Source organism: Brienomyrus brachyistius, chromosome 9 (assembly GCF_023856365.1).
Source record: "Brienomyrus brachyistius isolate T26 chromosome 9, BBRACH_0.4, whole genome shotgun sequence".
NCBI lineage: Eukaryota > Metazoa > Chordata > Actinopteri > Osteoglossiformes > Mormyridae > Brienomyrus > Brienomyrus brachyistius.
Window position 1 is genome coordinate 29,738,049 of NC_064541.1, and position 26,988 is coordinate 29,765,036.

Here is a 26,988-nt window from a genome sequence, read left to right on the forward strand (position 1 = left end):
TCTTAGGCGGGACAAAGGAGATAGATCAAAAAATGAAAAAGAAAAGTATCTGGCCACTACTATGAGTGCAATAACGACTGCGGCAGAAATGAAGGATAGGCTCAGCTTCAAATTAATTTTATTGAACCGTATTAAGTAAGAATTCTCTCAATGTATACCTTCTAATATAGTATAAAAAATAAAAAAAGTACAAACGACAGGAAACAGACAGAGCAATCGCATATAACATCGATGAGGATATACAGACTGCCCTTTCCATGACAGCACATTCAGTAACCCTTTATTCCAGTACATCTCAAAGTTGTATAAAGTATAAAAAAAAAAAACAAATTGCCTCAGGAGAGGTCAGTACAATATCAATCCCAAAAGGTTGGGGTCAGAGCTAGTGTTTATCCGGGAATTTACATGGGGTGGGGGGATAACAGTCCTTTATATATATATATAAAAAAAAGCCTCGACTGAGGTTAAAAAGAGGCATCTTTTCCAGAGTTAAAGGGAATTTGTAATATATATATTTATATATATATATAGACACACACACACACACACACACACACACACACACGATAAAAATTAAAACAATTTCATAAAAACACAGGCCAAAAAGGCCAAAACAGTCTTTATAAAGTGTCCTTGGCCAAGAGGTCAAAATTAAGAACCAAGGTGTAGCAGTATGGTACCAGGAAGCAGAGACTGCAGGTGAGTTTGTAGTTTTCAGTGACGCCCTTGGGGCAGGCTGTACGTGCTACATGAGAGAAAACTGAGGCTTCGAAACACAGGTGCACCAATCTCTACTCGGCTGGTGCCAAAACATTCAAAAAACCATCACATCCCTCGAGGGAGGGGGTCCAGGAAGTGTAGCAGAGGCTCATGGGTAACACTTCAGGGCCCTAAAGACTGGCCATGGCTGATTCGTGTGAGGGCCAGAAGCTTGACCTCTGACCCCAAAGGCTGGCTTGTGATTGCTACGACGATGGTCAGCAAGTGCCTTCTCTGTGCGCATCATATACCGTGTGGAGCAGGTTCCAGTTCGGGGGTGGGGGGGGGATCTTCGCAGGATGCTCAGGGCTTCCCCTGCTTGAGTCTGTCAATGTGGAAGGTCAGTTTGAGGGCGGGGCCAAGCTTCAGTCCCATGTACTTCATCATCATGTCGCTCCGCAGCAGTAGGAGGGCCTTCCCATCAATCTCCTGAAACGTAAGATGGTGAGGTTGGTGACGCCCTGGGGCCGGCTCTCCGGCTCCCACACGACACATTACTGCTTCGCCGACTCTTGCCAACGGTGCTAACAAATGAAAACACATGTGCCTTTAAGTGCCAGGCATCACAGCAGCATGTGCTGTGCAGACAACTAACATGCTTAATGCTCCCTATATACAAATAAAAGATGGAGTGCTTTCATTTTTTCATTTTATTTACCTAATTTTGAAATGGTTCTGATGCGATTATGCTGACAGACTTAACAGTGCAACTGGGCAACGAATAACTTGTAAAGTTATAGTTATTGAAAGGTCTGGTGATTTCACATAAAAGGCAAACTGCTGTTGCAATAAAACAACTCTCACTTGATTCACAGACCCCAAAAGCACAAGGGTGAAGATTTTAAATAAGGGAGGTCACCTTCATAGTGCTTATCAGTGACTGTGGCTGAAATGCAGCTACCTCCCAACCCTGTTGAAACATACGATCAGCCGGCACTCTTCAACATTCGCTAACATTTGTGACATTCCCTGATAGCTGAGTGCATTATGGTAGGAGCATCAGCCGGGCCCACGCTGATGGCTTTGGGTGAGGATCACCATCACCTTCATCACCATCACCTTCATCAGCAGCAGTTAGCCATTTAAAAGCTTGTCAGCTTCCATATCATGGGAAATTTACTCAGGCGCACCTCAACCAGGTTACCTCCCCAAAAGGCATATGCACTGTGAGTTAGGCCCGACCCAAAAACAGGGTGGCCATGGTACCAAACCCACAACTAATGCCCCGCAGGGTCCTTCATGCCACACCACACCCCATCAAAGGCCCTTAGCCTACGTGTTTCCGGAAAAGCTCTGCGTGCGGGCCAAGCTGGGGGTCCACATCCCGGATGAATTGCATCACGTCCTCCACTGTCCACAGGCTGGGGTCCTGCCCACTGGGCCAGGGGCTCTCTCGGGTGCCCAGGAAGCGGTCCGAACCTGGGGGAGGGTGTTGCAAAGGAGACCATTTCTAGCTATGTGTGAACATTTAGCCATTTCTGCTAATTCTGACCATGTTCTCTGCAGGACACTGCCAGCAGCGGCATCCTGGCTGGACCCCACAACCTTCTGGTTGCATGTTAAGAGGCCAGTCATAGGTACATTTTATATGGCATGAGCAGTGATAGTCACTAGCAGGTAGTGGTCCAGATTCACAGAAGCTCCTCTGGTGGAGGTAAGTGGAGGCACTCCTGGCTAATAGGAGCCCTCCAATGTGCAAGAGGGGCGCCAGCCCTGGTGGTCTATTTGGACACTGACCTGCGGAGCTCAGGCGAAGAAGCTTGCTGGGGGGGCTGCCCTGCTGGGAGAGCGAGCGCAGGGCCAGGGGGCGGCCTGGCATGCCAGGCGTAAGCGGCGAGGGCTCCAGGTGCTCTGGCCCACCCCCAACTCCGTTCTCCAGGACTAAGGGCTCGGCTGGAGGGGTGGGGGAGGGTCATGTGCAGAATATAACGCAGAACCAGCCCCCTGACTAAAATCGATCTTTTCTAACTCATTAAAAAGGATAAATACAGTTCTCCTGTATCGTACGTCGTCAATTGGTTCCACAACCCACCACAATACACCAAATCCAAGTTCAAGAGCCTTATACAAAAGTGCCTATATACTCTGCATATGAACCTATTCCCAACCTGTTGTATACTTTAAACCATGCCTAGATCTGGACCCTTATCTTACACAAAAGGGTATCAACAAAAGTACATTTGGCAAATGCAAAAACAATTAGCGACTGTTAAAAAGAGTGCAAGACAACAACCAAACAACAGAAAGTTAGAATGCTGGCCAGTGGATGCCAGAGCAAACAGTGTGTTGACGCCACACTTACGCACTTTGCTAGCCAATTAGAAATCGCGCATTTTGGCTAGTTTTAAAGCTTGTCTTTTTTTTTTTAAATACATTTTCGAACCATCGTTCAAAACAGCCAAAACCAAGTACGATGTGGGCTGACTACACTGATCACAGCCTACTGTACCCCTCAGCCCGTATTATTGTATATTGAGTTTAAACTCAGTTTAAAATTTATTCTGATCACATTACATACACATACTTACACAGACATACATACACATTGGCCATAAAAGGTGTAGGTTGAAGCTTCATCTACCCTTTTTACATAATGTTTTCTAATTGGTAACCCTTTCACTGTTATTTTCCACAAAACACAACCAAAGTCAAAATCTTCAGTTTCTCACACAATGATTAGTTTCATGATCATTTACCGCCTCATTTTTAAACATTTTTCAACGTAATTAACAATCAATAGTCACTAAAAATTAATTTTCATACACTCTTTCCATTTAATTTGCTGATTGCTATACAGTACAAAATTTGTTTTACTTATGTTTAATACTAATAGTCTTGAAATAACAATAACAGACAGAATAAGTCACGCGGTGGGGGGCGGGGGGCTGGTGGGTACCTTCAGAAGAGTGGCGGAGGCTTTTCGCCAGCTTGTGGGTGACCTGGCCACTGTAGGAGTCGTGCAGGAATCGCTTGGTACTCCGGCCCTCACTAAAGCTCTTCCTGTCTGAGATAGGCAGAGACACATGCCTGTCACACACAAGGACCAATGAGACGCGAGTATTCCCCCGGAAAGCAGGCAGGGGGAGCCTGGGACAGGGCCTCACCGCTGTAGGGATAGTGGGGGCCCCCCAGGGATACGGGCTGGCTGCCGAACAGGTTGTCGCTGTGCAGGTTGTGGCAAAGCTTCTCAAGGAAACGCAGCACGTAGGTGACACTGTTCACGGCCGGCAGGGTGAGTGTGTGGTGCTGCTGCTCAAAGTAGGCTGGTGGGGGGGGCAGGGCCTCATTAACAAACACCGATAAAAGCAATAAACCCCACCCTCCCCGTGATGAAAAGGCTGCCAGCATCACCTGATATGACCTCCCCGCCGTGGCCTGGCTTCAGGCAGGCAAAGACGGAGGCCTGGTTGTGTGCACAGTCGATGCAGGCCTGCACGCACTGCTGCAGCACCGAAGAGGCCCGGCCCGGGCCAAAGTGGTCCGGCAGGTTCTGTATGCGCCACGGGTCCAGGTGGGGCCCCGTCTTGCCGTACTTGTTCAGGTACACACACACTGTAGCGGGCAAAATGGCGCACATGACAATGTCCATGAATGACCACTAGGAGGCGTAACAGCTCCACCCAGCAGGGCCAGGCTGCAGCTGGACAGTACTCAATCATTACCTGCATAACCAATTACCAGGACAGGTAACCGCGCACACACTAATCAGTCATGGCCAGTATCTGTGAACATTTGCTTGAATTGTCGTTTTTGGAAACACCTCTGTCGCTCATCCATGGTTTACAGTGAAGTAGTTACCACTACATTTGGAACTATGGTCTTGAGAAACACTTGCATCACAACAGCAAAGTTTCAGCTATGTAAGTTGCAAACATAGTTAGCAACTGTGCTTTTTGAAAACGCACCCCAGGATAGGTAACCAGGCACACGGTAATCTGTCATTACCTATACAACCGACAGCCAGGTTAGGTAATCATGCACAAACTAATCAGTCATCACCTATAAAATTGACGATGAGGCTGGGTAACCACACATACACCAATCATCCATTTTCTGTAACTGCCTGTCTTATTCAGGATCACAGGGAGGCCAGAGTGTATCCCATAGGTTATGGGAGCAAGGCAGGGATCAATCCAGGAGGGGGTGCCAACCCATGGCAGGGCACACTCATATACCACTCACTCACACAGGCACACAAATGGGCAATTTGGGAACTCCAATCAACCTCAGCATGTTTTGGAGCTGTGGAGGAAAAACCGGAGCACCCAGAGGAAACCTCACAACCATATGGGCAGAGAATGCGATCTCCACACACATGGAACCTTGGCGGAGACTTAAACCCAAGGCCCAGAGGAGTGAGGCGACAGTACTAACCACTGCACCACCATGTTTGGTAACTATACATATACCAATCACCTATACCTATATAACTGACAGCCAGGTTACATAACAGCAGGCCCACGGCACCACTTTTAATTATGCATTCGTACTCAAGTTACCTGCCTGCACTGTCCCTGTGCTCAGACTCTCTGCTGGAGGTGCCAGAATTTTCTTATGGTATCAACAAAGCAGATCTGACTCAGACACCACAATATATACAGTACAATAGTAGATATACATTCACACACGGATACACCACTTGAAAATCCTATAAAGCGTGAAAGCATTTCTATACATAACAGTTACCTGTATATATCTTAAAACTTAAACATGCGCACGCATGCACGCATGCACGTGTACACAAACACACACATTCTGTTTCCTCACAAGCGTCGCCTACAGAAACTAACTGACCTCTTTGCATGCTGCAACCCCCTCAAAGATCCTGCACCACTGCACACACCCTCACTTTGCTGCCACATCTGCCCCATTCCTGGATAGTGCCTCCATGCTCTGGTAAGCTGGCAGAAAGCAGCCCCTACCACCCCAAGACCGACATCCAGATCATTCCCTTTGAAAACTGCCCACAGAATAAGGAAGCATGCCATGACATGCACTTCTTTGTGTCACTTCAATAAAACAACTCACTTGATTTACAGACCCCAAAAGCACAAGGGTGAATATATTTTCAATCTTTTTCAAATACAAATGACATTTTTGTATCTCAAACTCCAAAAATGCAAGAAAACTAAAGTAGGCATTTAAGTAACTCAATAAACCAAATTAATTAGGTATGATTCTGATTGAAACTAACTAACTAACTAACTAAAATCAGCAAAACACTGTGGTTTTAAAGCCATTTAGTTTCAGTTCATGGTTAGCCCAGCACAGTTTCCAACTGCAGGTGTGCAAGCAGATATTTGATTAATCTGAAAGGAGCTTGAAAAAGCAGGTGGCGCAAATGGTTACTTTATCACGGATTTCATTTAGAATAAAATAAAGGTAAAACAATTATTTTTGGTTGCACCACCTGACATTTTTCATTTTGTGAAACCTTAGTTGTCATTCACCCATTAACAGAATGTAGTGAACAGAGAAATATATGCAAACAAACTATCATCTGACCTGCTTGATTACTTCACCTACATGCTGCTTTAACAGACTATACTGTGACACCTTACGAAAAACTTAACAGTGGGTAATAAACACAAAAGAGCAAAGCACATTTACCCCCATGTAGTACACAGGCCCGCAGTTACCTGTGGGCGCCTGAAGGGCGGCGCTAGGGATGGTGGCATTGTCCAAGGGCACACTGCTAGTGTCAGGCTCTGGGGTGCTGCTGGTAGGGGATGTGGGCATGGGATTGGACACCACCCGGGGCTTCCTCTGTCCAGATGTATGGAAAGAGTAGGACACAATTGATTCACATGGGAAATGACCTCAGGCTGCCATGGAGATGGGGGAAACACACACTGGGAGTCACATGACACCCTGAAGTACAAGCCACAACACAAAAATAAACTAAGGTCAGAAGGCAGGTCAGATGAAATAAGCAGGGAGAGTGTGGGGGTGGGGGCACTGACATACCTTGCTGCCCGGTTTGGGGCCCCTCTTCTTGGGGATCTTAAGGGGCTCCCCCTGGGCTGCCTGAAGGGCTGCCCTCTGTGTCCAGCTGGCCGGGAGTCGGCCCCTGGGCCGGGAAAGGGGACGGCCTGGCCCTGAAATCTGCCCCTCCAGCCAGGCTGTCCGCTTTGCCCATCCCAGCTGGGGGGTGGGGGGGAGGGTACAAAAATAAACAGCGATGCCTGTTAGACTCAGCCCACCAAAGGCTACACTGAGAAATGTGAGACAGCTGCAAATGATGGCTCTATGTCTGCCTATAGCTGTGGGTCCCCCATTACACCCCCCCCCCAAAGACACACCTTGCTGCCAGGCTTCGGGCCTCTCTTCTTGGGGATCTTGACGGGCTCCAGTCCCTTGCCGTTAGCCCCCTTGGCACCCCAGGCTCCGGCCAGCTTGCCTTTCCTGCGCCCTGGTTTGCGGTTCCTCTGCCCAGGGGACTTGCCCGGCAAGGGCTGCACGGCGGATCCCTCCACACTGCCCTCCTGTGGGGGGCCCAAACTCTTCGGCAGCACAGCTGGGGCCGGGGGATGGGAGGGAAGAGGTAAGTCTGGGATCACAGGCGGGTTCAGCCGCCAGCTAGCGTCAAACAAGGGGGGGGGGGCAGACAGGAGGCACACAGGCAACACAAAAGGGACACAAAGGGAGGGGCCAAAGACGGACAAATAAGGTTGTGGGGGGAGCTCCACCTCACTTCTTTCACTTCCCGTCAGAAAGTCGGAGGTGGGGGGGGTCAGACTACACCCTGGATCAGATCAAACCTCCAAACCGCGAGTCACCCCCTTCCCCCACCTCTCACCGACAGGAAGACAGAAGAGTGTGAGGTAACACAGCCAGCAGAGACACCCCCAGATGAAACCGCGCTGCGCTGGTGGCAGGAGAGCAAGGAGCCCAGAGTGGGGGGGGCTCGCCAGAATGAATCTGAAGGCAGCCGTTGTGCCCCTGCGAAGGTGGCGAGAAACCCCAACCCCCAGCACACGCACACCCGCACAAAGCAGGGCTGATGGCAGTACAGTACAGCGTAGCTGGTCATCGCCGTGGAGACGAGCTTGGCGCTCCAGGCTGACGGTAAGATCAGGCACAGCACAAGACAGGCTCGCTCTGAAACTGGCATACAAATGACGCGCTGATGTAACGGAAACACGCAAAATTTCACGAGCACTGCAGCCAAGCAGTCGGGACTTACAGCGCGCTCTGACCCGAGGCTCCATGTGGGTCGAGCCGGGACAGGACTGGGGGGGATCCTGCTGCAACCGTGCCAATGCAGTGTCGGGGTCTGAACCACTGCGCACAGGCAACTCACTTCCTTCCAGTACTTTCGATATGATTCGGCGAACATATACCTCCACATCCGATAGTCCCCCCCCCTCCCCAACGTGCACACACACAACCACACATACACACACAGACACACGCACGCCCAACTTTCCCCTTGCGTCCGCGAGGCTTTCGTCCTGACGGATCCACTTCCTCAAGTCGTAACCTGCAAGCTCCTACTCCCAGCACCCACAGGCCGGCTGTTGCCCCCCCCCCCAAAGCAGGCCACCAAGGACGTCTCACGCCCAGAAAGGCGGCACTGGCCACGGGACGGACCCGGAGCACAGTCCCAGGCAGGTTGGAGCAGTACGCGGGCAGGGAACTTGACGACACTCCTGTTCACACACACAGGCCTTACCCGGCAGGGGGGGGTCCCTTCTGGGGAGGGGGGGCTCCTTGTCCTCCTGCAGCTGGCCACCAGAACTCTGCCTCCTACTCTGAAGCTCTTCTCCCTGCCTGTCCTCCTCCTTCTGCTCTTGTAAACAACCAGTAGGTTACAGTAAACTACTTTGTCAGTTTCTCGCTCTCTCTCTCTCGCTCTCTCTCGCTCCCTCCCCATCTCAGGGTGCCAACATGGGGCCTCTGCTGGGGCACTGGTGCGCTTCACTGGCCCGGTGCCAGCTGGGAGGTGGCAAAACCCTCATAAACAAGCCCCCTGGCCACATCACAGCCACTCCCTCTGCACCTCCCCTTTCTCTTTCACCTCTCCTTCCTCTCTTCCCCATATCATTCAGGAAGCCCTTTGTTAGGCTCTCCTGGCTACCCTTCCGGACCGCCTCCGGCACGACTGCCACCACTCTGTACACATGCGGTCGCACACGGAAACGTGGCCACACGCACGCACAGGATTCAAAGCAGCTGCCTTCAGACACAGGGCCACACCCCCCCCCCCACACTATGACGCATCGCCTGAGACAACCAGCCGCTTATCTGTTGACGCGGCACCTGTCAGACATAAAAAAGCAGCAGGAAGGCGGGCAGTGGGACAGAAGGGAGGGTGAGATGGGTAGGACAAAAACAGACAGTACCTTTGGTTCCAGGCGGCTGCAGGTTGTCTCCGGTGAGGGCACACCAGCCCACGGGAAAGATGTCCCGCGAATCATAGCGGCAGTAGTAATCGAAGGCACCCCGCCAGCCGTCGAAGGTAACCAGCACTTCGGACCCGCGCAGCGCCCCCACAGTGGCCGGACAGATAAAATGCGGGTTCTTGCGATCTACGGCCTCCAGCTTCATCCCCACCTGGAAGAAGTTCTTCTCCGGTGCAGGGGGCTCCTGCTGTTCTCAAAGGGGTGGAAGACCAGTATGAACCTGCAGCCTTCAGGGTCCAAGTTAACCTCCTGAAGTGCTTAATGGGAAGCGGGCAGTACCTTGTGAAAGATGCGGGCCGGCGCCATTTCTGCCCCGTTGAGGGTCTTGAGCAGGAACATGGGCCAGGAGGAAGCGTTTAGCCGGAAGCCTGTGGGGGAGTTGGGGGGGGGGGGGGAGCGGTTAGGCCATACACAGAATCCACATCAGCAGCAGCACGTACATGTCGTCACTGTAGTACCTTGCTGGGAGACAGAAAGAGGAGGACCCCACCCTCAGATAACTTTGAATGGGTCAGAATGGGAGGTGAGCACACCTACAACTATTACAGAGACACGCATAACGGTCCGGGTCAATCTGCACTGATGCCTGAGTGTCCCTGGAAGTCCGACAATGCCGTGACCAGCAGGGCATTCCTTCAGTCAGCATGTGGACCGCTCGCTGCCCTGGCTGGACCCCACACCGCAGACACACACAAGTGCTGAGCGGCTCTGTCATGCTGGGCCGCCATGCTTGGAGGGAGAATAGCAGCAGCGATGGAACATTTGCTGTACGTAATTAGCAAATCCCCGAGACGGGGCCAAAACGGCACAGACTCTTCAGGACATGAATGCCGATTAACCCTCCACGCAGCACGCAGCTGCTTGTTGACACCGACAAGGCAACAGAGACCAGCCTGAAGCTCACAGCAGCTTTGGGGACAGTGCTGCCTCAGTCACTGCTCAACAGCAGCACCTAATGGACAGTGTATATACTACAACAGGACTATTCAAATCACAGTTCTCAACAGCCAAGCACTGCCGATTTTCCAGCTTTCACAGTGCCTGTGATCCAGGTGCGAAGCCTCTGGTCAGTAATTACTAAAACTAACTGGGAGAACTGAAAACAGGGACTGGATTTGGGATTAAGGGCCAGGTCTGAATAGGGGGGGGTACTACACCATCCCAGAGAGAGTAGAACAGGAGTTAAGATGCTGTTACCCTTTCAGCATGAACCGAGGTGTCTTTGTAGTGCCAAGTTACTCCAGTGAGAGTGAAATATAATAATTTTGTTATGGTGACGAGAAATAATGTAATTTCATTTTCAGCTATTCTTATCAGCCATAAGTCATTTTTGTGCTTTGACAGAGATCTGTTTTGTTCTTAAGGAACTATACCCATATGCTACTCAAATAAAAATACTTTGGTATACAAACCATTTGTCTGTCTTTAACGGTTTTTAAAATCGGTTTCCAGTAATTATAATTTTAATTGTTCCATTTAGAGCTTTTTTGAAAATCTTTCCAAATATGGAAAGCTGCATTATAGTATTTCATATTTCATTTCCTCTCAATGATATCTGATCAGAATCAAATTGTTAGCATGTGAACTGGAATCATAAAGGGGCGTCTGTACAACCAAACGAATGATAAATATTGGTCCCGAAACCAAACGAAAGAAAAACAAACGTTAAATAAGTCCAGTTAAAGATCTTAAATTCTATTTAGCTAAAGCCATAGTTTGTCTTTGGGACTCAAATGCAATGCAGTTGAACCGCAGAAACAGCAGACAGTGCAAAATCGCAACATTTTGTAGAAACCACAAAACCGACATCTTTCGGTCTATCCCTAAAAATAAAATTACTGAAACCTAAAGTAAAAGATTTACAAAGATAGATTTACATCTTTAAAATAAATACTAATAAAACCATACCTAAAACTAAATTTCAAATGAAAATAAATAATATATAAAAACTAAATTTTAAAAAATCGAAAGGATAACACTGATGCAGAAACACACACGGATATATGACTCTGCAGTACAAACGTATTTAATTCTAGTCTGCAGCCATCTGGGAGTCCTTATAATCCTATAGCGGGGAATCATGTTTCAAAGTCAACAATTCTTCAAACTCACTAGGGATTTTTTCAGTCTGATCATGTTAAATACAAGTAATACTTGTTGTTATTTGTATCTAACGTACAGCCAATATATTATTACTTTGCACTTTTTGTTAACAAAGGTCCCAACCATTGCAAAATAGCACATTGCCTATTAAGACAATGGGGACCCCTGTGCCAAATGTTAAAAATTCAGGGCAATTTTTGGCAACAGAGCCGGAAAGTCTATTTTATCTATTTTCAGGTTGTGTGGTTTTATTAGAATTTCATTTATTAAGGATATTTACATTATCTGACATTCAAATTATAAATGTCTGAATATTCTTAGGAATCCATTGCTCTATGAAAGGAATTAGCTGCATAATTGTGCTATATTATATCAATGGCATGAAATTGTCTTAATATCACAATAATACAGTTTACCGCAGTTATTTCTGGGATAATATATCATTCCACCACTGTGCCGTTAAGCAAGGTCCTCAACCCCAGTTGCTCCACGGACTGGCTGATACTGCTCTCATACTTGTATGTTGGTTTGGTCTAATAAAAAATAATTAGACTATGCTGCTGTAGGCACTTTTCAGTACAGCTTACACATCAACCACTAAGCATCAAAGAAGGAATACTGAACCCAGACAGAAATGGTGATTTTTTTTCCCCCACCTTCCCACTATGGTAGTGAGCACGGCACAAAAACACAATGGAGAAATAAGCTCTTAACCAGCAGACAAACTCTTGAAAGATCTCCAAGTTTGATGAGGATGGGACACACCGAGCCAAACATCACAACCCAACAGTGCCATAACTCTCCATAGCATACTGGGCCTCCTATGCAAGTCAGCGCACTCCCATTTTAGATTTTAACAACAAAGTTTTGCAAAAAAAACCTTACAGGAACAGCTTCAGAATCCCCAAGAAAGTCGTCTTTAATTTGGATCCCAGGGGATAGCTTAATTATTTACTAGAGCAAAATGTAACCACTCATTTTCTGTGATTTTTGTTCTTGCGTTTAAAATAATCTCCTCTTAGAAATACTCCTCTCTCTTGAACACAAACATGTCCACGACGCCGTTTACACTGAGCAAAGCATAAACAGGAGTTTCCTTAACCATAGACACATTCAGGGCATTAGAAAATAATCATTCAGCCCCATTAATAAAAAAAAAAAATTGCCTGGCTCAGGGGTAACAGCAGTCACCCTGAGAGGCAGCCTTGACCCTCGTGACATGTCCCTGAGAGTAATGCACTTCCTGAGTGGAAAGCTGGGTTCTTTCACAGAGATGCAGTTATTAAATGTCACAGAGAAAGAGGGTTAAACACGCAGATACTTGGCGAGCGAGGGAGGCAGAGTCTGAGGACGTGTCCCGGAAGAACCTTAGGTGAACCAAGGACAATAGCGAGGAACACCACGGCAACAACACACTGCTCACAAGAGCCGCTGGGGAACTGGATAAAATGGCACAGAGTCTCACAGCGACAGAGACAAAGTTAAGGGTGAGGTGGTAAACCAAGCCAGGCCTCACGGCAGTCAAAGGACAGCACAGACAGACAGCCTGACGGGCAGCGCTGCTGTATCTTTGGTCAGGACGTCCAAACCAAGCCTTTGTTATTTGTTACCAATAAACTGACAAACACTTGCGGTGGCTGCTCATGTGTTCAAGAAAGGTGACTTATCTTGGCAAGGACCAGGTTTTTACTTTGAAAATGTCACGTCATCTGAAACACCTGGGAAGTGTCCCACGAAGCAGGATTAAGAGAAAGTCCGACTTATTTCGACAAGTCTGGATCATTTAAGTTGGAGTTTCGTTCCATCAATGTGTCAAATGAATCCCCGCTGAGCTACCATGGTAACTTAGGCAAGAGAACAAGTTTGCTCTGGACCAGGTTAACTGTCTCGCTTAGTTAATCGGTGTCTCAAAGAACGTCCGACGTGTGGGAGTCCAAAAAAAAATTGTTCTGTCGGACAAAATTCCACACTCTCACTACTCATGTCATGCAATAAATATAATACCGCCTATAAAAATCATATCTCAGCATTCTAATTCCAAAATAATTACAATAAAAGCGTACCCATATTACAAAGGCCAAGCATGAAGTGCAATGACTGAAACTGAAAAAAAAACATTAAAATAATATGAACAGGAAGATATTTTTATATTTTGTTTAGTCACAGTCTACTTTGAACGTTTTCGGGAAAGTCTGGCTTTATCTAGCTACTTTCATGGAATATCCCCACTGGGTTTCCAACAAAGGCACAACAAAAGAGTGTTTTGATATGAAGACAAGCGCAGAGAAGAGGACCACCACACATATGAGGAGTTTGTCCACTCAACAAAGTGAGGAGCTTTCCTCTTCATCACAGGTGGCTGCTGGGTCTGTCATATGACAGGTCGGATCATACTGCCACACCCACATCGGCCACACCTGCACAGACACTCCACCCACTCCACCCATCCATCCGCTCTTTACTGAAAACCAAACCGCACCCCCACAGCACTCCCATACACACCCAGTGGTGGCTGCAGCATGCCACCATTCTTCTCGCAGTTGCCGATGGGCTGAATCTCGGAGGAGTCCACCAGGCGCCAGAAGTCATTCTTGTTGTCGCTGCCATCGAGACGCAGGCGCAGCCGCGAACCGGTCAGGCCCACCACCGTGGCGATGCACGTGGACGTGGTGTTGCGTGGATCCTGGGCCTCCAGCTTCATTCCTGCCTTGAACTCGTTCACTGGAGGCGTGGCACTCTGGAAAGTGGGGGGGAGGTGAGTCTTGGAACCACTATTCCCAGTGAATTTCACAATACTGGGTAATAAATGTCTTATTTATCATATAGACACACACAACAGGAACAAGAGGATAAATAAGGCGGGTGTCAGAGACTTTGCAGCATGATACACAAGGCTCTTCACCCTTTGGATCCTACGAGCCACATCCTCTGTTAGCTCCATACCGAGGGAACACCATTCAACAGGAGACTGGGGCCTGTATTCATGTGCTCATGCAGCACAGATCATATTCCACATCATATTCCTACTTTGGCAAGAAGGCAGCCTTTCCCAAAAATCCAAGACATGAACAATCAATCAATCCCTTCATCATTAATTAATAACAACCTTGGCTTCTTTCGTTTCTGCTCTCGTGCGAGACGACACCAGAAACACCGCAGAAAACCAGAAGAGGGTTTCAATAAGATCCTTATTTCATCCTTAAATGGTTTTGCCCATCTGCCACACTGACTGGGCCACTGCTCGCTCACCTGTCGGAAACAGTAGGCGGGGGCCGCTGTGGCACCTGTCTCCTTCAGGTACTTCTCCCAGCTGAATTGTCCTGTGTAACGAGGTAGAAAAACCAAAGTGAAAGGCATCAGTGACCTCTGACCTCATGACACAAGGGGCAGAGGGAGCTGCTGTCAAAGCAGAGGTCAACTGAAGTTGAAATTTTAAATTGCAACCAATCTGCAGGCACCATCCCCCCCCCCCCCCCCCAACACAGTGAGGTCACACAATTGGGACAGAAGAGTAAAAGCCTGTCTCCGACTCTACATTCTCCCAGTCCATCATCCCTTCAGAAAGTCAGGTACCAACACCCCCCTCCCCCACAAATCTGAAAGCAGCTCGTCACCCTGGTACTGGGTGGGGATACGTGACGGCCGGCCGCTGCGGGCATGTTTGATCCGTCGTCCATCCTTCCACTCAAGCACTGCAGGACAGAGACATGGAGGGGTGGGAGAGTATGCAGCTGAAGAGACTGAACCCAAACATGGACATGCAGTCAAACAGAATGACCACTGGAAGTGCAAAGAGCATGAATTTCGTCGGGGGGGCAGTGGTGTTACCTTTCTGTGGCCCTGGCTTCCCCATGCTCCAATAATACTGAGCAAACTGTCCAAACGGGGTCCACCGCTCTCTGCAGCAGGGGCATCAAGGTTTGGGAGCGTAAACAAGACAGAACAGGTATGTAATACGTGCAACACAAAAGTCAGCATTTATCCCAGCCCTGCATGCAAACGTGTCATTATCCCAAAAAAATCACCATTTCTTAGATGGCTGGACACTTCACTGAAGTAATTCAAATTAATTCTCAAAATCACTCAAAATTTCTGCAGCAATACAGTCACTTGAACCAAATACGTTTGGGTTGATGTCTTTAAACACCATGCCACCCGGATCCTGTCCTTCCACATCCGACATTGTGAAAATCTGAGTATAGTTTCTTCATCCATATAAGCTCTGATTCATATAAATTCCAGTTCATAAATCCATCAAATGCTCTCTGAAGTTGAAATGTGCTAAATGAGTATTAAGATATTTCTTAACAATAATAACAAGTGGACAGATGGCAACTGTAAATGAGTGAATGGATTATTACTGCAAGGCAGCCCGGCTGTCAGTTCCCTCCCTATTACACCAAACTGATCATGGACCAAAAACACAGAACAGGAGCTTTGCTAAAACATTCGGGGATTAAGCCCTGTAAGCCCAACCCCTCGCGCCTCCCACGATGTTGACAGTTTGTTCAAGCAGCACAGAGTCGTTTACAAAAGCAGGAGAGCTACTTCAGGAGCTGCTAGACACAGCGATGGGAAACTCGTGCGGGAAAACGATGCACAGACACCCCAACAACACGGGAGAGGGGCATATGCTCAGCAGGGGCAGAGGGGCAGGGAAGGCTGAATACAAAAGACAGGATTCAGACGATGATGATAAAGGCGCCAACCCAGGCTAAAGGGAGCTAAACTGAGCTGGGGCATCAGGTCGAGATGGGGGATGGACCAAAGACCCAAGGGGTAAACTGCCCAGCCAAGCTGGACTTTGAGGTCACCGGGTCAGACAGATAACAAGGCCCCACAGACCAGAGCACTCATGGGTTGGTGGAAGTAAATTACACATGTGATTAGAACAAAGCACAGCATTTAATTAATAAGCGGGACACATCCATCAGAGACTTGATACATCATTTATAACACAACTGCCCACCCCTGCTTTACTCCCAACATAGTTGCACAATTCAACTAAATAATTAAATGTCAAAAAATAAAAAAAGCTGCAAATTCAGTTAAAAACAAATCAATATTTTGCGACTTTATATTGCATCAGCCGTTTTAGCCGATTCCAGGCCCTACGTAGGGTTTCTTGTTTTCCAAACACGTTAAGTACAATGCACACACACGTAGACTAGTTAGCTAGTTACGACACCGTTAAGTATTAGCAGGGAAAATAAAAGTTAGGGGCACTTTCGCATCTTACTTCTGAACCTGACAGCATGACCTGCGCGTCGCCGGTAGAAGTTAACCAAACCTGCTTATTATACGGACCTCCATAACACGCATCACGTTAAAAAAATAAAAAGAAATAAAAATAAAATAAATAATGAAAAGATCCAGGGTGCACGAAAAGTTTACTCGTGGTTAGCGGATTAGCAACACGTTAGCGCACACGGTATCTATTTCAACAATCACGCCGTGCGCGTTCGCCACAGTTTTAGGGGAAAAAATAAATTAAATTGTAGATATTTAGAGAGAAATACCTTAATTGTACATAACAGCCTGGAAATGTGTCTCCCCCAGCAGTAATTCTCAGTGAAAAGAAGTGCGCCTTTTTCTTGCGCCAGGAGGATGGCGTCCAAATGAAGGCGACTCGGCTCCCTCCTATCCACCCCCCGCTCGGAAAAGAAAAAAAATAATAAAATAAAATATAAATGACAGCAACGTTTATTTCTGGAGCTCTTTCCACTGACAGGCAGGGATATTATCGCCGGCTTGGAAGTCGCGCTCTAGTCCGCTTGAAATGTATATAAATATTAATGTAAATGCACATCTATGAAAGCGCCCGTCCCGTAACGCCGGGGTTAAAGCGATGTGCCAAAAAAAAGGTACGCGCCCGGCTCCATTCAAAAAAAGAAAAGGGGGGGAAAAAAGCACAAAGCCGACACACATGGAGGGGGGGCGGCCGGACTGACTGAGTACCCCGGGGGCGGCGCGGCGCGGCGGTTCGTCAGGGCCCGGAGATCCCGCTCGTCCGGCGGGCGGCACGCGCGCGAGTCTACGCTTGGAAATTCCGGAAAATGCCGAACATAAAAATTAAAAAAAAAGTTGTTAAATAGAAATAAAAGAGAGGGTGCTCGGCGATGCCGCGCGCGTCCGCCCGCTAGGCTGGCGCTGAGAAGCAGCGGTGTCCGCGCGCAGCCGAGGAGTGGCGGCGGAGAGCGGCTCGCTTTACCTTCGGCGCTCCTGGATGTCTATCTCTTATGCTTTTGTTTCATGTATTTTGTTTTTTTTTCTGGTGTGGACTCAGTGAGTATCCGCCATGTTTTCTATTGCGCAGCACTGTTGACTAAGGGGAGGGGGGCTGCTGGCGGCTGGATGCATATGGAGGGGTGAAGGAGACGAAGGGCTGAGAAAGAGACGACCCCTGGCGATGGAAACGCAGACAGGAGGCCGACTGGCGCGGCCATAACCCGAGGGCTCGCCTTTAATTCCCGCTTAACGGCGTTGCTTTCTCTAGTTCTTCATGTGAGATCCGACACACACAGAGATAAACAGTAACTCAAAAGTAAACAGAGTCGTACAGATGGGCACAGACATACACCCCATTTTATGAATTATCTTCCATGCTATGAGGTAGCATTTCCTAGCAGCAACATCCTTCTTTTCACCCTCAGATGAATGGGTGGCAAGATTACTACGTGCTTGGGGAATACGGGTAATCGAAATATTATGACGATTTTTGGTGATTATGGATATTTTTAATTTATAGCTGAATGTTATATATTCATAGATGGGTCTGTAGACATTTTCTCGGAGACGTGTGCGAATCAGTTTCAGGACCAGTCAGAAAACAGGCGGTTTACACCTAGGATGAGCTGTCTGCATGTCCCTCACGTATAATAAGAACAATTTAATGTCACAAAGGAATCTATACCAAGAGGGACCCCCCCCCCCCCCCCCCCCCACACACACACACACACACACACACATAAATGTAGGCTTGAATGATATTCAGTGAATCATTAATTGAAAGCTTGCACAGAATAAATATATTATGTTTATATTTACAAATAGGTATCAATATACAATATTTGCATAAGACTTATGTCTCTGGTACATGTGCTTGCCATTTCATTTAATTTAGTATTTTCTAGATATGTAACAATGGCTGGAAATCTAAATTTCAAATTCAATATGACAGTTTTTTTATTCTTTAATAACAATATTTGGAAAATAATGACATTTTAACTGTGAACCTATTTTTGAGCCATTAAAAGCTGACCTACACAGACACAACAGCTGGGTGAAATTAGCAAGGACTAGTGTCTGTTTCTCTGATGTAAGTCATTGTCATTAAATCCTTTTTTTCTTCTCTTATTACTCAGACAACACATTGGCTCTAGTCATCACCTGATCATTATTGCTTGTTACAGTGATTAAAGATGAAATAGGCTTTTATTTTTTTCTTATTTTTCACCAGTTTCCCGCAGATGATTCTTATCTTAAGACTCCTGCCTGCTGACAAAATGCTTTTGTGTGGCAGTTGTTTTCAATGGACTCCAAACCCAGCTGCAATTATGTCTTAAATGAGTTGTTGACATTATGTCCGAATCAGCATCCTAAACCACTTACTGACAAGTGACAATAAAGACTACTCACCTGTGAAGACTACAGTAGCTGAAATGTGAGTAATTAATTCAGTTATGTAGGTTTCTGATAGAATTTTTAAAATCCTGGACTGGGCCAGCACTGGGTGTTGTGGCGCCCTAGGTGCAGTAGTAATTTTGTCAGTGAATTTATATTAAAAACATTTAAGTAGCATAGGGCATCTGGCTGCTAACTAGCTAGCTCGCATCTGTTTCACAAGTAGTGAGGTATTAACACTACTGAAATTAACTGTAATGTCGCAGAATGCAAACAGAGGTTTTCTAATTTTTCCACTCGATCTTTTGCACCCCCTCATCGCATGCCGCCCTAGGCGATTGCCGTGGTGGGCCAGGCCGACTGGCCCCGATCCCGAAATTGCTTGTCGATAGCACCTGTGTTTTTAGTTGGCTGAAGTGTAGAAATGACCATTACCAGCAGTTAATGTAATGCATAAGGTCCTGGGTTTATACCATGAATGTAGCCGGACTGAAGTCCTAGGAGCATCTCAACTGTAGTGCCCTTGTGTAACCTGAATTACTTCAATAAATATATATATATCTCCCTTTATATGCCTAAAATACTAAGTTGCTTTGGACAAAAAAAAGTGAGCTATGTCGTGTATGTATATACAAGGGACCTGAAGATTTCCTACACAATCCAAGGTCTGAGTATTTTTATCACATCTCTACAAAACATTCAGTGTCAGTCAGTCAGCGACTGACTCACGCTTAACACTCCCCCTGGGTGCTGTACCGTGACAGCAGAGAAATACAGCAGGTGTGGGGGCGATCAGTCACCGGGTGTGTTATGCTGGGTGCTTCGGCAGGGTTTGGGTGGGCTGAGGTGAATCTCAAGGTGGGGCGCCGATTGCGGCCGACGCGTTTCTTCTTGTTCCCCATGTTTGCCAGAAGATGCGGTCTGGCACTGATATCTGGCCCACTGTACCCACCCACCCCAAAAACACCCCAACAGGCATCAAATGTCTGTAACTGACTGGTGCAAGTAGGAGGTGCTTAAGGACCTGGGGTTGTCACCAAAAGCATTCAGCAAGATTCCATTGAGAAATGTACAAAAGTGAAACAAGTACAGACAGTTATTTGCTTACTCGAAACTATTATCAAAACGAACTTACCATTTCTTTTCCTTTTTATATAGATGAACGTTTTAAGTGATGAAATACTGCAGCACAGCTCCACCCACACAAACTTAGGTTTACTAGGTCACATACTGTGCTTTAGGTGTCGTAATTAATTTTCTTTGTAATAAGTAAGAATATAAAGGCCTAACAAATTGTTCTAATAGGACATTCCTGTTAGAGAAATCAGCCCGTAGCACAAGAGTATTTATGCAGCTTGTTTTGGCTTTGTCAAATTTACAGCTGTTTCATATGACTATATATTTTTAAACTTTAAAACTATTTTAATGCAGTTCTATAATAAAGACAAACCATTATGTTTTCTTGTATTAAAAATACCCTCTGCCTTTTGGAGTGCATCTTTTAAAGTCAGTACTCCACACACATTTTTAATGTGATCCTGAACGTTTAATAATATGATCAGGCTGATGAAGGCTGATCATCCCTCGGGAGTCTGAGGAATTTGGCGAGGGTAATCATCAACAGTCCTAAAGCCAAGAACTAGCGGGTACAAGATGAGAATCTTATATTAATTTTCTTCATCCGCAGTGTCTTAGTGTGTCAAATCCAGAATTTGAACCTGTTACTAATCTGAGTCTAGCACTAGACCCTCTAAATGAGGCCCAGTGGGATTATTCATACATACACTGACAGCGACGTGTCGAGTCAATAGATGACCTATTTAAGATGTTATAAGATTAGGCTTCCCCAAATAAATCAAGTGGCAATTCTTACTATGTACAGTTAATGATCCTTCATGCCGAAGACTGGCACAATAGGAGACCCATCATGCAATTGTTTGACATCTTTTGAAATCTTCCACATACCAGTCGGTTTTAAATGCTCACCGAAATTTTCAGCTGGTCATTTTTTTCCACGAGCTCGTCTCGCGAACCGCACTCAATTATGTTTCAATTCGCACTGTGAAAGGGGTTAATTGCTGCATCCCACTCGCCGATTTCCACCGCTTCACGGCTGTCGCGCCTCATTGCATCAAAAAAAAGGCTCGCCAGAACTGCTCGGTGTCATTAACTTCGCGGATCGGCGGGCGGAGTCATTATAAAGGCCGTGTAAGGACGAAAAACAGGCTGTCGCCACGTACGTTTTGGCACGGTGCGAACCCATTTCTCTGTGCTCCAAATACTGCAGCGGAAACGCAACCTGCCAAGATGTGTCAAATGCTAGCCGTGTAACTTTTACTGTAGAGTCGCGCCGTGAATGTAAAATACGCAGACAAAGGAAAGAGGGAGTGAATGAACGAACCATATTTCGACTGTTTCCTGATGAAATACTCAGACAATAAATGTTCAACGTGCCCAAGCCGTACGCTAGAGGTCAGTGTTGATCCGCATTGAGGACCAGCGAATGGTCTTCGCTTAGCGGAGCACGAGGGGGGGTTTTAATCAGAGGTCATCGCACTTCAGCCAAGCGTGTGACTCCGTATTACAGTAATAACTCTCCCTGTCTGTCGAGCTAACGGTTCAAATTTAACAACAGATCGGCGCATCCTACTTTGCTAACCCCGGAGAAGTAGTTGATTTATAGAGAATATCGGTTAATGTATCTGCTTTCTTTCAGATGGAGGACTGTTCTAATTTATTAAACCAAGGCTCAGACATACTCGAAAAACAAAGCAACAATATCCATAGCGAACTCCTGAAAAATATAATGAGAATTTAATAACTAATATATACATCTAACTTATTCGATACAATCGTTCCAGGTCGCGTATAAACAGGTTACTTTCGAAGGACTAAAATTGCTCTGTCTCCGTAGAGAAGGGTAGGTAATGTCTCTTGGACTCATTTGTAGGGAACGTCTATTGATGATCTATTTATTGACTGCTAAAAGACTCCTCGAGTGAGCTGAGAGCGCTGTCCATCGATCAGAGTCCGTAGCAATTGCTTGCTTTTTGGCAGCAAGCCCGTGATTTCAACCATAGACGGAGCAGTGATTCTTATTCTTATTCGGTTCCGAATCTAATGTGTTTTACCTCTTAAATACCCTTGATTTCACTCGCCAGCGTGTTGTCTAAGGGTCACCTGTTTGATCCCGATGTTCGTCTTGGTCTATTTTTATTATCAAACAGTAATTCATAATGCCACAATTCGTTCAATTTAAAACTCCATTTATCCTAGTGAAGATCGTTAAATCTTTGTGGACCCAATAAATACTGTAGGGCAGACAGCATAATCATATTTATACCCAGTGTGTTTCGTATATTGTTTAATTTGATTGCTGGATAGGACCCAGGTCTGACCAAACATGTAAAACTGACATCATGAAACTGGCGCAAGTAGGACTATAAGCAACCTGAACTTCGTGAGTTTAAAATAAGTTATAATTAGCGCCCGATTTAAAACCTATTTTCACCCGTTTGGGTAAATCGTTATCGAAATAAAAACTTCAACAGAGTAAATAATCCATGATCCTAAGCACAGTAAAGAACGTCATGCGACCCTTGGGAACAAGGGTCGGGTATCTCTGCTAGACATTGCCACCTAGAGGCCGAATTGGGTCAAATCTGAGCAGCGCTCATCGGGCCTGCTACGGGCAGCGATTTCGATCGTCGAACGCTGTAGTCCGATGTTTTGCTTGGCGAGTTAATCGCATTAGTTGCTTGTAGGTTATACAGGTCATGCCTTAGACAGTCAGAGTGTGCAAGACAGTTGCCAGAAAACGGGGTGTCTGCAAAGAGAATATGTGCAAAAAACTGTATCGTCTCCCATTATAATTCCTATGCTTCCTTCTGCCACCACAGTTTTTTGCCCAGGCCCCGCGGTACAGAAAGTGACTGTGTGTGTGTTTCGGGTTTGGAGCAGATATGCCTCTGAGGACACAAAAGTTTTTGAACAAACAGGCAAGCTTCTACTGGTGGGTGCTGGAGGGGGGGATCGGGGAGCATATGTTGAGTATCTGTGTGTGCGTTTGTGTGTGTGCGTGGGGGGGGGGGGGCTCTCTTACAAGCAGCAATGCCACAGCACAGAAAGAGGCATTTTCAACCAATTTATTAATCCTTTTAGGCAATGTTCCCTATTCAGAAATGCAAATTGAATCAATCTGAGGCTGACTTTTAAGACTTTTCAAGTGGGATTTAATTAGAAGACGAGGCCCGCAGTTTTAATGAGAGAGGGGGTGGAGAGAGGGGGGCGGGGGGTGGTTTGTGAGGAGAGGGAGATGCAGTTTTGATGTAGAGTTCTATCAGAAAGGGGAGAAGGAGGAAGGCATGCAGACATGCCCATGTGGGACAGGGGTCGGGCGGGCACAGCGCCCCCTGGCAGCGGTCGGCCACACAATTCCCCAAAATGAACAAACACAAGGTGCTGGTGTCTGCAGACACACAGTAAGACTCTCTGCCTGGTCAGCCTCACTCTCTGCTGTCATTAGCACAGTTTAAACAGGCCTGCAATTACTGGGGCTGAGACAAATATCTCTGGATCCAGACTCTCAATCCGTCCTTCTTAATTTTGTTATGGTGCTAAATGTCAGCAGTTTACCTGAAAACTTTTTAAAAATACTAACAGAAGGTGGGCGCAGCTAAGACTGAGGGCTTGGTTTCACCGGCTAGGTGGACATCTCCCATTACCTGGCCCAGAATGTGCCGAAGTCCCCCTAGCGTGGTGCTGGGAGAAGTAGGTGGATGTGTGACACGGTGGCCTGCAGTGTGCGCGTGGCTCAGCCTGCTGGCATTAACAGTGACCCAGGCAGGCTCGGCGGGGCAGCGGAGCTCTGCTTCCAATAAATAAGCACACCCGGGACAGGTCCAGGTTCCGGAAAATTCCGTAGGAGGGGCTTATCCCTTGTCACTCAGCTTCTCTCTCTTCACCCCCAGGTTACAAAGTCTGTTTAAAAATAAAAAGGTTGTGTGTATGTGTCTGTGTGCGAAGGGGGGGTTGGCAGTAACGGGTAGCGGCGGGGGCCGCTGACGCAGACGCTCACAATAGCGGCCGCCTCTGCCATCAGCGAGGGGGCCGCGGCTGAGGGCACTCCCTCACTGCAAGTCCCTCCATTTTCTGTTCTTGTTGTTTACAGTCCGGCCACACCCTCCACCCCCCCCCCCACATACGAGTAAAGAGAGGAAGGAAAAAAAAACACTCTGATGCTTATTGTCAAAGCTGAGTTTATTGTGTGTCTGTGGAAAAAGTGGACAGTCTGATGTCTGTGCGCTTCAGTGTGTGTGTGTGTGTGTGTGCACTGTCTGCATTTGCTTATTTGCGTGTTTGTGTGTGTGCGTTCTCTCAGAATCAAGCTAAAGATGGCGGCCGGACATAGAATGAGGTTTTTGAGCCCAAACGGCAGAGCACCGAACGTGGCATCTATGTTACTTGGACACAGTGGTAATACTGTGGGTAATGTTAGCCAGACGGGAAGGCGCAGTCCCCTGCAGGTTAAGGCAGGGCTCATACAGAAGTTTGAGGGACTCAGTAGGCCCAGGAAGCAGACAGACAGGTCAGAATGGCCAGTCCTGGCAGAGACGCGCTTGTCCTCAGATCAGTGTCCCTGCACTCTATCTCTGCTGTTAGTAGGCTGCTTTGAATCCATCCATCAATATTAATCTTCTTATTAACAGATATGAATTGTGCGCATATGTATGTGTTTGGGGGGGGGGGGGGGGGTAGGCTGTGGTGGATAAGAGGGAGAACAGAATGGAGGGATAAAAACATCCAAGCTGAGAGAATGCAGGGAAGAGAGAAAACCAAGTGGGGGGGGGGGGGGGGGCATGCCTTTAATGAATTAATGACTATTCTCACGATGAGAGGCAGTCACTCTCTCTCTGTCTCTCTCTCCCTTTCTCTCTCTCCCCCTCTCAAATGAATACAGAAAAAAGGCAAGTTATGCAGATGAAATAATAAATAAACACATAAATAAGTAAATAAATAAATGAATATATGAGACACTGCTGCAGAAGGGAGGTTTGTGAGCAGGGTTTTTGGTGTGGGGGGAGTTGTCTCTGGTGAGCCTCCTTAACATCAAACAGCTGGAAGTAATAAAATATTTAGGATGCGCTGGGAGTATGTGAATATTAATATCCCTTTTTCTCCTTTCTGTCTCCCCTATGCTCTATCTCACCGTCTTTCTCCATCTTTCCATTTCTATCCTTTCTGTCTGTCTCTCTCCCCCTTTATTGTCTCTTTTATTCCTCTGTCTCCCTTCTGCTCTCTGCATGTCTGTCTCCCCCCACTTGCTGTCTCCCTTTTTCTTTTCTGGTGCACTTTGATGACCTTCAGTCCCTGTTGACCTTGTTTACCATGCGTCAGCTTGCATGCTAATGAGGGGTCTGGTAGCCCCGCAGCCGTCGTTTGGTGACGCGGGCAAGGTCGGGGTTGGTTGGTCGGGGAAAAGGCGTGCGGGGGGGGGGGGGGGGGGGGTTAACAGATCGCAGGGGAGTGACTTGTAGGAAAATCATAGCATGTTTTTCTTGTGGGGCATCCAGTGGCATAAGCCTGGCACCCAAACCTATAATATGCATGAAGTGCTGCTGCAGGGATACAGATATGGCTGAAAACTGCAGTACCAGGTGGCTGAGGGAGACCGCTTCTGCCAGTGGTCCAACAGCCGACTGCAAATCGGTTTTGCATGCTTTTGTGGTCTTCCTACCCCGGGAGGGCAGGGTCCAACAGTGCGTGATTCCACGGCACTCCAGCTTTCTCGAGGGGGAGTTGAAGGGCGAGTCGTGACGGAGTTGTACAAACGCTCACACAGAGGGGAGCCGCTGGCCTTCTTTCACACGGACTCTTAACGTTAGCGTCCCTGCGGGCTCGGCGTGAGGCGTGCCACAGCGTGCAGCCAAGTCGTGTACAGCTTGAGAGAGACACCCCTCCCCCACCCAGCTCCGTCACAAGTGACAGCAGCCTTAAGGAGGAAGTGGTTTAAATGATTTATTAACGTGAGGAAGATCCATAAGATATGTAAAAAAAAAAAAAAAAAAAAAAAACGGCAACCTCGAAGTGCTTTGGCTCTGTGTCAGTTTTAGTGGGGATGAGTATGTGGGGGGAGACACATAGCATTGTACAGCATAATGAGTTCTAGGGGGACAACCTGTGATCTTTGTCTGCAGGGGGAGAGTGCAAAGGAAGGGGGTGGAACCAGCAGCCGCAGGAAGTAACTGCGCACAGGTGCAACAGGAGCACATGCAAGGCAGAGCTGAATGAGGAGCACCCCCCCCCCCCATCAAGTTTGTTGTGCCTGAGCAGTGTCGGGTGGAGCCCAAGTCCACAGTCCCCTCTGGGCCCTAGGCTGCGAGGCATCCTGGTGGGGGTGGGGGGTGGGTGGCGTCGTGGCTCCGCCTGGCGGGCCGGAGGCGATCGGCGCAGTGCCGCGGCAGGATTTACGAGCGGGGCCGGCGGGTTGCTCAACGGAGTCTCACTGCGGTCCCTGCCACTATAATCTCAGCTCGCCATCCGGCTCCGACATGTCTGACGAGGCTCGCGACACCACCTCACCCCCCCCCCAAAGAATCCACTGCCTGAGCAATTACCCCACTCTCATGACATTGTGCAATACACTCTGTGTCCACCCCCCAGCCCGTCTCCCTCGCTCAGTATCTCTTTGTCTTCCTCTCTTTCTCTCTCTCTGAAGTTCAAGTTCAAATTGCTTCATTGGCATGAGACATTCCAGAGTGGGAAAATGAAAGGGGAGAACAACAATGTAAAGGCAGAACAATGGAAAACAATCACACACTCAAAACACTGAGATCAGAATAAACAGTCTAATCATCTCCAGTAGATATATATATATTAGATAGAGCAGGTACAGAGAGGCAGCATAAGGTAAAGTATATATATTTCGTTTATTAATCAAGAGAATGATTGGCTGGTTGATTGGTGACGGCACACGGAAAAGCCAAGGCTGCAATGCTAAACCTCCCCATATTTGTAACATCTTTCCCCCCCTTCATAGGGGCCTTATGGGACAGAAAAGCACCCATCCCCTGCAGAGCTGGTTCGCAAAGATGCAGTG

General features: G+C 47.3%; 1 protein-coding gene across 3 annotated transcripts; it reads right to left on the reverse strand.

Moving 5' to 3' along the window:
- Positions 1 to 101: 101 nt before the first annotated feature.
- Positions 102 to 17,622, reverse strand: LOC125749220 (polycomb protein SCMH1-like). 3 transcript variants are annotated; one of them, XM_049026259.1, is made up of 17 exons: positions 17,479 to 17,612; positions 16,787 to 16,921; positions 15,096 to 15,166; positions 14,882 to 14,959; positions 14,517 to 14,587; positions 13,770 to 14,004; positions 9,444 to 9,532; positions 9,105 to 9,351; positions 7,062 to 7,276; positions 6,727 to 6,903; positions 6,399 to 6,525; positions 4,111 to 4,311; positions 3,864 to 4,022; positions 3,656 to 3,763; positions 2,497 to 2,652; positions 2,036 to 2,178; positions 102 to 1,188 (listed from the first exon to the last, which is right to left on the reverse strand). In XM_049026259.1, exons 3-17 carry the CDS (start codon positions 15,118 to 15,120, stop codon positions 1,063 to 1,065), a joined length of 2,157 nt encoding a protein of 718 aa, XP_048882216.1. In that variant the 5' UTR covers positions 15,121 to 15,166; positions 16,787 to 16,921; positions 17,479 to 17,612; the 3' UTR covers positions 102 to 1,062. The 3 variants fall into 3 exon arrangements, with proteins under 3 accessions (XP_048882216.1, XP_048882215.1, XP_048882214.1); XM_049026258.1 differs by lacking the exon at positions 16,787 to 16,921 and having other exon boundaries at positions 17,479 to 17,622; XM_049026257.1 differs by lacking the exon at positions 17,479 to 17,612 and having other exon boundaries at positions 16,787 to 17,431.
- Positions 17,623 to 26,988: the final 9,366 nt, after the last annotated feature.

Coding starts and splice junctions, on each gene's coding strand:
- LOC125749220 (XM_049026258.1), bottom strand. CDS start 15,120: ATGGGGAAGCCAGGGCCACAGAAAG. Junction 14,005..14,516: donor CCGCCTACTGTTTCCGACAG/GTGAGCGAGCAG, acceptor CCCACTTTCCAG/AGTGCCACGCCTCCAGTGAA. Junction 6,526..6,726: donor GCCCCAAACCGGGCAGCAAG/GTATGTCAGTGC, acceptor ACATCTGGACAG/AGGAAGCCCCGGGTGGTGTC.